Below are 12136 nucleotides of genomic sequence, written 5' to 3'. Positions count from 1 at the left end.
TTGAGCTGTAAATATGCTTACCATAGTGGGTTAAAAAAAACCAAAACAAAAACAAGACCCCACCAAAAGCCCCTCTTCCTCACAATGATCAGCTCATATCCCCTCTCCCTCAACAATGACACCTAGCATGGATCAAAAACCTCTGAAATCTAAAGAGATTAAAACTGTATTTATTGGTCTATTTTATGTGACCATGGAGAGAAGACGAAACAGACTGAAGCATTCTTCCTGCTGGAACTGTGTCACCATGTGAAGAACACTGAATATTCACAGGACCTCAGAACAATTCTAGCAGGACTGGGAAGCCAGTACTGAAGGCAGAGAAACACCTTGTTTGTGACTCTCAGAACTAACTGCCTTACGTACAAGACAAGCATCAGCATACTCAGCTCAGCCAAGGAGCAGTTTAGCGCACACTTAACGGGCAGTAGTAACTTAAGTATTTTTTGGCATTCTGAGGGACTAAATACTATCCATGCTTAAATAAAAAACTGTTGAAAAGCACTGGTAATAAAGAGTATCCGTTATTAATCCTAAAGCTAAGGATTACCAGTAGCTATAAAATAATGAAGATTTCCATCATAAGGATCAATTTTAAGCAGATGGATAATTTTGTCCTGGAATCTAAATTCTGTAAAATTGCCATGAAGTACATCAAGGCAGCTTGTATTTAATTGTTTTTGTTTACAGATGAAGATACTGTATAGACTTATATAGGCAGATACGCTGCTGGCAAAACTGGGAATTAAAAAGCAACTCAAACCAAATAGCGCATTCACATTTCAGTAACTGGCAATATTAGCATTTAGTTGAGTTATAAATTTGCGATCTAATTGAAAACTTCTAAAAGATGTTGTTATTTCAGCATGGTGTTTTTTCAAATTTTAGGTATTCTTTAATAGGAAAAATCCACAATGCTTAGAACAAACAGCACTAACACATGCCACGGTTCCTGAATGTAAACTGCGAGACTAGTTAAAAAACACGTAGCAAGCGTGAAAGAGAAGACTGAGGAAGTGAGACAGGTTACTAACCTCAGCCACTACTATTTCAGTGAAAGTGTTCAGTGCTCGTTCAACACCTGATTTTTGTTTGGTTGCCATGAGACAATAATTTTCCATGATTCGCAGCTGAACGTGACCCTGAATGGTCTGAGGCTTGAGTTCCTTCAGAAGATTTTCTGCTGTTCTTACAGCCAACTGCACGGATTCCTGCTTCTCTGTTGAATTACTGTTATCAGAAAGAAAGTGCTTGTAAAATCTTATTTTTTTAATATATACTAAATTATTTAAAAGTTAGTACCAATTCCACGCTAAAAGCACACCATTTTGTACAAGATGGCTCTGTTATATAGGCGTTCTACATTGACCCTCTTTTGTAACTACAGCATTTCCAACCGAACAAGCCTTTTTTAATACTGCAAATGACCAGGATTCCAGATCAAACCTTCCATATTTTCTGCTTGAGACTGACATTACAGTCTAAGATGGTCTCTCACAATATAGTAAGAATATTCAAAGCATTAGATGAGATCAAAGTTCTAGCAATTTAAATTAAGGTACCTTATTAACAGATGGCAGAGGAAGAGGATGACAGAAGCCCCCACACAATATTTATTCCATTCTCTTACCCTATATCAGCATCCAGATTTTCAAAGACTTCACCACCCACAGTTTCATTATCTGGGTTCAAACAAATTTCAATCATGTTGTAGACGGCATTCTGTCCCCAGTCACTGTCCTTTCGAGCTTTATTAAAATGCCGGAGCGCATCATTTGGTTCACCTGTATACCTAGACAGATACTTAAAATATTTAAAGCTGGGCAAGTAAAATTTGCTGCTTCAAATCCCACCCAAATATCAACAAAAAAGCCAAGTATTTAAAAACAGATGACACACTTGCACATACTGATAATGCAAAGTTTGAAGAGCACGCAGACTATTGCAAGGAACTGGCTTTCGCAGACTAAAAAGTCTGATAAACTCTGAAATTTGAAAATAAGTAATATTATATTATTGAACCAGCAACAATATCCCTTTTAACCAGCAGGAAACATGAAAGATGTATGTGAGATAAAATAGCTTCATTTCAAGGAAGAGCTCAATGGAAAAAATTTCCATTTCAAAAGAGAAAATAAGACCTTTCCTAAAATTCTAGTACCGGAAGTAATTAGGAAAGTAATGCTGTATTACTTATCACTTACTAATCACACTATACCAAGCACCTTTGATAATGGATGACAAGAAGGTCAATTTAAATGAGTACTACATAATCAAATGAACCTTATCTTAATTATAACTGCAAGTACCAAAGATAGAGTCCTTTGCAGTAGTGAAATCCTGGTTCAAGCTTTGTTCTGGATGAATGTTTTTCAGCCATTGAAAGAAATCTTGGGACTTCTTCTAGTTTCCCAGCTCTTCTTAACAGATCAATTAATCGCGACAGAGTGGCATAGTTATCTAAATACACAAATAATTAGGATACTGTAACTCTAGTTATTTGTTGTATATTAGTAGCTGAAGAAATAAAGAGCCTGCCTTTTTTTTTCACATACAAAAATTATATACGCTGAAATACTAGGCATATTACATAGTAACCACAGATACAAGAATGAAGATAGAGTGATACTTGCAATACTTCTATAAAAACCTGTATAAAGGTAAATATAATTGTACTTCACTTTCAAAAGCAATCAAACAAAACCATCTGCTCAACTCTCAACTTGTTTCATAAAGTCCATTAGAAAGCTTTACATTCATTATAGTACTACTTTAATAGATTTTAGTAGCTTTCTCTCTGGTCATAATTTGCAAATTCCTGGAAGAAACTTATTTGTATCTGAGATAAGTTTCCTTTATCAATCTTGAAATAAAATGCTAGCTTTGTCTTCTTGCACTTGATACCTTAGAAACAAGAGAAGGTGCTTTACAGTTACATGTAAATAACATCCTAGCTATATTTGGCTTGAGGTAAACAATGCACATTACATTGCAGCAAAGTAAATTTCTATATCTATGAAAAGAATTTTCTCATTTTCCCCTACAATAGCTTTCTGTTTTTATATACAGTAATAGTCTTTGGTTTTAGTATCCATCACATTATAAATAGCACATTTCTTTTTAATCATACAAAGTATTTTTTTAAGATATTTATTCCTCTACCTCATTAGAACTATGTATAAGAAAGAATTAAAAATATCTCTGCTAAACATTCACCTGGCTTGCGTTCTAGGAGCTGCTGGAAATGAAAGACAGCTTGTTCATAATCTTGCTTCCTGAACATGAGATCAGCCATCATCTACAATATTGACCAATTTAGAGAAAACAAAACAAAACATTATAAGCTGTAGTTTATAATGAACTCTAGTTCTGTCAAGTGGGGAGCTGAAACTACAGCTTTGAAGTGCCCAGTTGGGTTATCATTACTCTCTGGAAAATAAACACTGTATACAGACACACAGGACAATAATGAGCAGGTACAGGCTCATATCTCAATTTTTCACTCAAGGTAGAAATCAAGAGAGAACAAAACACTTTGATGTATCTTTCAAATGTGTTTGGTTTTACTTTTATAGTTTTACTCCTAATTTTATTTCCCATAAATGCAGATTAAACACATAGAAAAACAAAGTTTAAAGTTAAGGAAAAAGAAAGATGATAGCCCACTTCAGCAGTGGAAGTAAAACAAATTATTTCATTTCAGTTTCTGTCCACTGAAAGGTAGGTAATAAAGAATAGATCTAATAGCATATGTTAAGAGTGCTATTACCCCTGTCCTTGCACCATACTAGGACAAATTCCAGATGTTAGACAGCTGCGAGAAAACAAATTATTCCTATCAAAATAATTTTGTACTTAATCTGGTAAAGCAAAAGTTGCTCAGTCTATCAAGTTGTCTTTTAAGCCAAGAAGTATACAAGTCCTGTACAAAGAATGTGCGGCTGTGATAAAAAAAATAGTTAAGCAGGAATATGACTAACTATGATTGCATACGGATGTAAAACCACCTTAAGCACACAGTTCTTTTCTTCTGGAAATTTTTTTAGATACTTGCTTTAATATTACTGTGCTGGAAAAATAACTTCTTCCCTGACCATTAGTCAATTGTTAACAGAACAAGCATTAACCCATGCTTTAGTTAAACTTAAAACTACTACTTTTATCTCTGCTAGTACTTTTAAAGACACATTTCTGCATAGAGATAGAATGAAGGCTATGATGGCTAGCAATTTCATATTGAATCAATATCGAGCATAAACAGAAAAATGTTTTGTTGCAATAGATTTTTCACATATTTGTTGAAATCAGAAGCTGTAGACTTTCTTAAAAGTAGTATTTTAAGGATCCATCACATTGCAGACAAAACCTCAAGAAACTTCTGACACAGGATTAGTATAATAGCACATACCAGCGTTGCTGCTTCATTATCTTGGTCATTTTTCAGTAGTAAGGAACACTGATGTTGACAGGCATCAGTATCATCTTGTGCAAGATATAAACGTGCAAGTTCCAACATCGCCTGTAGATTAAAATATTTAACTATATGTAATTCAAAGATGAAGAAAGCTGGTTCAGTTCGACGAGTATTAACCTGAGATTTCAGAGCCTCAGGGAAAAATTATTTCTCTTTTAAAGAGAGTGGCTTCTCTTGTTTCCTGTGGGCTCTTGGTCAAGTAATTTAATTCCTCCTTCACCTTTAAAACAGATAAAACTTTTCTTCTTCAGAGGCAGATTCTGGAGCTACATTGAAAGCAGACCTACTCAGTATTGCTCTGAAGACTACAGTATTTTGGTAAGAATAAATTTCTTGGAAAAAAAATGTAAATAGAAGTAGTTTTGAATTCATTGACAGAAGCAAATACCTCATTAACATTCACCAAATAGTTTTGGAGTATAAGCAAATTCCAGCAGAAACAGTTTTCTTATTTGCATTTCCAAACCTACCACATTATGATTGTGTTTGGATCCATTTCTGAGACGCAATCGCAGAATAAATATTAACAAAACTGAAATGTACATAAGCATGCATCCTTAAGGTTGAAGTCCCATCATAGACTATTCTGAATAAAATGCCACAGAAAAGCTTAAAACACAAGAGATTTAATCAAGCAAATGGGAGTTAAACCAATCACAAAGTAAAATTAGCAGTAGATAAACAGTAAGCAATGTCACTTCTGTTTAATTTTAAATAGTGTTTTGATTTTGTTTTCAAAAAGGAGACATTTATAATTGCATCGCAATTCTCTCTCTGGTTACATTTGTGAAAGGCACTCCTGAATCAAAATAGTGTTTTTAACATCCTGTTCAGGATACGAAGGCTACTTGCATAATATTTAACAACCGTTTTCTTCCTACTTCCTGTTATTTACATATGCAAACATACACTATGTAATTCTGAAACAGAAAGGCAAGTGGATAACCACTGAAGTGATATGGAGATAGCATGCGTGTAACAATTTTAATTATGAAAGCTTTCTTCAAGCCACCGTTCTTATGTGCATAACACAGTGGAAGACCGAAAGGCAGTCTGCTAGTCAAGGAACGCTTCCTGCCTTGGGCAAGTCAAAGAAGAATGCCAGTTAAAGTGGACCTCTATATTAGATTCTAGTGACTGGAAGTGGTCTCTAAATTTTCAACTCCAACCCAGAAACCATTGATACTGTGAAATGATGTGCTTGATGCAGTCTGTGATCCACTTCAAGTCTGCATCTGAAAGCTGCATTGCCTCTTATCTGATCAGAGAAATGAGGTAGGGTATTGTCCACCAGATTTAATTATGTGAAATGAAGCAACACAAGACAAACTCCTTATGACATGGACAGCAAATTCACATTCAGCTGAATAATTTGTTTCATGTAACATTTCAAATCTGTTTTGGGTTACTTTGGCTAGAATACTGGAGATTTTGTTCTGATGAAAGAAGACACAGATAGGTTCAAAGAAATTTCCAATACTTCCACATACAATTTTCAGGAAATAAACTCTGTGAAGACATCAAGAAATAGGTAGGTGTTTAACGGCTCAAATTTATATTTTGTAATCTAAAAGAATTAAATTCCAACCTTGTACTAGCAATGTTTTTAAAAATGAAGGGAAGAAAACAAGTTCAAATCTACCGAAACTATAGAAATAGAATGAGATGACTCATTTATACCAGCTGTGGGTAATCAAAAGTATTTTGCTTTCAGTACTCTAAGCAGGGAACAGTCTTAGATTCTCTAAGATGTCATTGTATTCTGTGTTGCTAGTGAAGTAGGATTAAAGCAAAACTCTCCAGAAAGTGCATCTATCAGAGGTATTCAGTACAGATGTCACTGCACAGCATAACTTCTAACAATGGGAATCTCTCAGTAGTATGATTTTAGCAAGAAATGAAGGGAAACGCCACGTTGGTATTTCAATACTGGTGTGAAAAGAGGGGGAAAAAAAAAAAAAGGTTAAGGCTTTGATACTGAATTACTAGGATGGCAAAGCCCTAGCTGTACCGGTACTATGACAGGCAGTGTCCTTGCTCTTGATGGTAGAACAGGGAAGTCACCTTTCTTTGAATATTTTAAGGATGTTTTTATTCCTCTCCCAATTTACTTTTCTTCTCCCCCATCACTCTTACAAGATACCTTGAGGAAAGCCTGTCTCAGATGCTGAAGTTGTAGATTTAAGAAGGACCTAGATTCTTGAAACCGTAACACACAAGTTCAAGTATTAAAACGAGGTGATACGCTGATAATTTACCAGCTGGTGAATCTGACGGCTGTGCAATAAGAAGCAGCAAAATAAGAAGCCTCCACATACACCTAAATATACAACACACTTATGCTAGAAAATAATGGAAATCTGACAAAAAATACATTTATTTATTTTTAATCTAAAAATAACACTAAAGTTGACATTTAATTTTGGTGTTTGTTATAAATTTCTTCGCCTTTCACTTCTCCCTTTCTTATCTCAAACCCAGGGCTGTGTAAGGAGAAGGAAGAGAGGGATAAAAATAAGCTTAACTTCAACAGTATTTATCAACAGGCAGACTTATGGGAAAGAGACAGTGCAGGGAAGAGAGAAGCAGTGAAATAATCACTGCTCAACAACATTTTGTCTCTAAAATCGGAATCCTACCAAGTCCAGACAAAAGTCTAAGACTGCTAAAACAGATACAGAAGAGACAGAAATTGTCTGATCTGACCGAAATTACCAGGACTTCATTCCAGAGGACAGGCAACAAGCAAAACTGAAGCAATCTCCACTATTACCATGTCATACCTTACACATCCTCAACTGGTACACTAAGACAGGGTCACGATATGATCCAATGGACAAGTAAAGAGTGCATGCAGACTTCCACTCGAATCAGGAGTTTGTGTAAGAGACAGAAATTAGTAGTACGTACTATTTTATCGTGATAAGCAATGAAGGGAGAATATACAAGGCTCTGCGTATATCATAAAGCAGAAATAATTGCAAATATACTTCTACACTGTAGATAATTGGAAAAATGTATTACTAGACATGAAACCTGAATGGACGAACAATGCAAAATAGTCAGAGGGAGAACTGACCTTGTTATTGGTTTCACAGTGAACAAGAGCTTCTTTGTAAAATTTAATTGCTTTTTCATAGTTTCGCTGGGCTGTAGAATGTTTTGCAATCTCAGCACAAATTTCTGCCGCTAACTGTTTCTGTGCAGGAACTGCATCCAGCTGTTCTATTTGAGCCCGTTTAAGCACCCTGGCTTGTAATTCCCGAGCCTAGTGTGGAGAAAGGAGCAAACAGTCAAAAATTTTCAAAGAAATTAATTTTATATTATCTATTTTAAAATAATGTAATTAATTTTTAAAAGGTTCTATAAGCACACTACGTATTTTATAGATGAAAACCCCCAAATAATAAAAAAGTGGGTAAAAGTGTCTCTGCTATAAAAAAACCCCAAATCAATGAAAACAAGCAAAACAAACATACACTCCCAATATCTGTCCTTCAACAACCTGTCTCAAACTGTCTTGCTTCCCCAAAATTCACATTAAAAACATGCTGAAAAGCAACCTAGTGTTCAATGCTTTCAAGAAGATGAAATCCCAATACACTTCTTCTAAAATACTCCTTATGACAACTGCATGCCAATCCAATAATGTATAATCTACACTTTATAGAACATAATTTTGAGATAATCATACATACTGTGTTTTGTGAAAAGTAAGGAACAGGACACTGAAGCAAAAAGCCAGTGAAGGATCTAGTTTACCCTTTGTGTACTTGAAGAAAAGGGTGGTATGAATAAGCATGTTTAATACTACATCTAAGTAATGCTTAGTTCAAATACATTTATTTGAGTAAAGATGACATTTTATTGGTCTACATTTCCCTCCTATTTCTGTGCCTTGCATTATTTATAACTAGCCTTTCAATGGTTCATTCAAATAGTTATGTTCCAATTTATAACTACTAGTAGAGTCATAATTACAAAACTGCTGGTGTAGAACATCACTGAACAACGCTTCATTATTAAAGAGAAAAGCAATGCTTTTGCACACAAGTCCTACAGTTTTGCTTAGAACAATTTTATCATCATTGCCACGGGTTCCCGTTAGGAACTTCCTTAGCCTGCAAGCCATCTTCCTACATCAAAAGTTTTCAACAGAAATGTTACATGCCTTTTTCTTTTATTTTCTTAAAATTAAGCTTCTAATGCGTATAAACAAGACCTCAAAGGCCAAAACCCAGAAGGTGTATGTACTTAACTCCTTTATTAAGCACAGAAAACTCAGAGGAAAAAAAAAGGCAAAACATTATTCAAATTTTATTTTCTGAAGTCCTTCATTTAGAGAGTGATTAAGAAAAGCCCAGAAGAAACATGGAAGTAGAGCTCTTTGTTAATAGCAGATGAACCAAAAGAGGGCAGATAATGAAAGAAATATGCCTAATTCTGATTATGCCTGATCAGTTTTCTTTGATTTCAACTGGAATCCTAGTCAATTAACACACAAGAGATTCCCTCTTTCTGCTCAAGCAGTTTTGTAATTATCTTAAAATTGAAATAAAAATCTCAGAAAAGCTGCTTTGATCGTTTAAAAGTTCACAAGTTGAAGAGGAGGAAGCACTACTATTATTTTGCTTCTTCTCATCCCACTACTGTTTTGCCTAGCAGGGAAGGAGAATTAAAACACAAAGTAAAACCTGGGCGGAACTTCTAATATCACTCTGGAAACCAAGGGAAGAAACCTGCTTAAGAAGAGCCAATAACAAGATGGAGCAGTTAATCCTGCTGAAATAACAAGATACAGATGGTTTTCTGTAAATGAATGTGGCAGTAAAAGGAGAGGGGCCAGGAAAACATTTCAAAAGGGAACAGGTAAAAGGGAAGACAGTTATGAAGGCAGTAACAAAAACCACAACAAAAGAAAAAAAGACGAGACAAACACAGTTTTTGAAGTGCGATACAGTGAGAAACCTGAAAGAACTAAAGAAGGAAAGAAAAGAGTACGAGAAGTAGACTGCTTTAGGAGAAATTTACTAAAGGAAAACAGAGGGGAAAAAGTCAACTTGGAGAAAGAAAAAAGTACATTAGAAAGAAAAAAGAAGTAAGAATTTAACAACAGATTGAATAGCAGTATCAGTAGGATTTTAATTCTTATGTACAATTCTCTTTCTAACCCATCTACGTAATTTACCAAGGCTTATTGTTTCTGTAACAGAATGGAGGTATAATGGAAGAGAATGTACTGACCCAACCTCTTGCTCAACCTTTGTGTTGAGAAAGCATCTTCTAAATGGATTAAGTTATCTCTAGCTTCCAACTTTTTCTTTCAAGCCTCAGTCTGCGTGATAATATTCAACTCCAGAATGAAGAGGTCTTATTATTGCTACTTAAAATAAACAGCAGTACAACAAAATGAGAGCTGTTCCAGACTGTTCTATGAGTGGTGTGTTCAATGCAGAGTTAAAGATATGTAACCTAGCTGTCCCCATCACCAATTTTGTTTTCACCTACTCTGCTAAAACTATGGTCCACACACAAATGAAGGCATCGTACAAACGTAGGCTTCCAGCAAAAGTCTGCATTCTGAACTAAAATTCAAACACACTGCTCACAAAAAGCTTAGACTTTCTAACCACTTACGTTCTTTACATTTCACACCAGTCACTGGTGCTTTATCCCTACTATGTATATGTTTTCCTCATTCACAAAAATATGGTGGTTAGAATCTGGAATAAAAGTGAAACCAGGGGAGGACATTGCAATCTTTCATAGGGTTTTTTTGTTTTCCCCTTTACCTGTTGTAATGAAACAATAGCTTCGTCAATCTTCTCCATTTTGCTGTAAATTTTTGCCAGAAGCACCTGGTAACGTCCATCTTCCATCAGAGAAGACAACTCATTCACTATAGGAGCAACATTAAATAAACATGATTCTTGTAAGAACTGATCCTGGTAAAGTCAGAGAAAGATGAAGCTCTCTACATACTCCAGGCAAGAGCTGAAGTAAAAAGTTCACAGCTCAATCTTACATATTTAGGATTGCGATTTGACTTGGTATATTGTTAGTGGGCAGAGTAAACATTACAGCCTACATACAGAGGGAGACTTAAGGCCAAAGACATTGAAAGATGTAAAAGAAATAAAAAAAAAAAAATTACTGTCTAGTCTATGTGCATTCTCAGAAACATGAGAGAAAAGCTTTTGATTTAAGTGGACAGGAAATAAAGCCACTTCTGGCATTTCTTGTCTAAATCCTCCTCAAAGTCAATGAAAAACTTCCAAATTTATTCAATGAGTGCTACCGTAAACCCAAAAAGCATAAGATTATTTGATGACATTTCTAGTCAGACGTCAAACTACCTTTCTTTTGGGAGAGTAAAGAAGTAAAACTTCTTTTTTCAGTAAGAAGTAATCAAGACAGAAAACCAACTCTCCCCTGCACAGTATGAAAAACCAGTAAAATAGTGACATAAGACTACAGTGACTAGTAACAAGACTTGACAATACTGTTTTCTTATTCAGAAAGTTTTGTAACATGAAAGTTAACAAGTATAACACTGCAAAAAGATGTCCTTAATTAAAAGTATAGCTCAATAGCTCACACTAAACACCTTAAAAGCTTCTTAATTGCCTTTTAACAAAAATAAGGAAAAAAATATCCAGAAGCGTTAGCTTTGTAAGTGCACATTTCTAACATGTAAAAGAGGGTCCTAAGAGACATCTTCAACCAGTTCAACCTCTTTGCTCTGAAGGATACTGGATAGCATTACCACTTACACAACCATTCCCTAATGCAAGAAGACTCATCTATATTTGATCAATTCAGAATCAGCACATTTGTTAGCACAGAAGAGAATCAATCTTGCATGCTATTCTATTTACTGACTTCACCTATCACAGGTGTTCCAAGTTTACAAGTCCTGGCAAAAGCACCTTTAAATATAAGTGAAGTTTATTTTAGATTGCATTTCTCATTTATCACTTAATAGCTTCCTGTGTTTTATAGTTCAAAAAAGTCTACATGGAACTTGTTTATTCCTTAGAATCATGCAGAAAACACAAACAACAGTAGAAATTGTATGCTTTGCTGTAAATTAGTAACATTCCTACCAGGCTCATGATCTAAAGCTTGCTGAAGAACTTTTTCTGCCTTTTCATACTGCTTCAGTTTCATTAAAAGCTCAGCCAAATCATAGCATAGGAAATTCTGTTGACCACTTCTCAATGCAGCCTCATAGTAACTGATTGCCTAAAAGGAAGAAACAAAAATCTGAGTATTATTTGAAGACAATCACCTTGCTACTTAGGTATTTAATGACATGCTGCTTAGTTTTCTCTACCTTCTTCACTTCTCTTGTAACCAAGTCATTTCTAATAAATACTGTATTAAAAAGATCTTATTTAGTTGCAAGTTCAGACTTCCAAAAACATAATGCCAAATTAGAGATAAACAGAAGAACTACAGCCCACATTTTGATAAACATGCATTAACATAGCCTAACCACATTATCACATTCTATCTTTGACAGCATCACTGCCAATTAAGCTACATTTTCATAAGCTGCTGAAGTTGTATAATTCCAGTCAGACTGTAGTAATAAAGTTCTGTTTTACTGTATACAAAGGACAAATATTTTCCCAAAGTTTACCTGCAAAACATGAAGAT

The 12136-nt window shown here is 35.0% G+C and overlaps 1 protein-coding gene across 1 annotated transcript in view; it reads right to left on the bottom strand.

Annotated features, from left to right (window-relative positions):
- Positions 1 to 12136, bottom strand: part of TTC21B (tetratricopeptide repeat domain 21B) — a 38304-nt gene that overhangs the window by 7036 nt on the left and 19132 nt on the right. The window contains exons 18-25 of the mRNA XM_086615417.1: positions 11581 to 11719; positions 10267 to 10373; positions 7554 to 7742; positions 4409 to 4519; positions 3217 to 3298; positions 2310 to 2460; positions 1631 to 1792; positions 1035 to 1230 (exon numbers count right to left, since the gene is read on the bottom strand). Coding sequence (XP_086471543.1) covers positions 1035 to 1230; positions 1631 to 1792; positions 2310 to 2460; positions 3217 to 3298; positions 4409 to 4519; positions 7554 to 7742; positions 10267 to 10373; positions 11581 to 11719 — 1137 coding nt within the window. The remainder of the gene's footprint in view (positions 1 to 1034; positions 1231 to 1630; positions 1793 to 2309; positions 2461 to 3216; positions 3299 to 4408; positions 4520 to 7553; positions 7743 to 10266; positions 10374 to 11580; positions 11720 to 12136) is intronic.

The sequence above is a fragment of the Tauraco erythrolophus genome, chromosome 8, assembly GCF_009769465.1.
Source record: "Tauraco erythrolophus isolate bTauEry1 chromosome 8, bTauEry1.pri, whole genome shotgun sequence".
NCBI classification, from domain to species: domain Eukaryota; kingdom Metazoa; phylum Chordata; class Aves; order Musophagiformes; family Musophagidae; genus Tauraco; species Tauraco erythrolophus.
The sequence above is the reverse complement of the archived record's forward strand: the minus strand, read 5'-3'. Positions and strand labels throughout refer to the sequence as shown.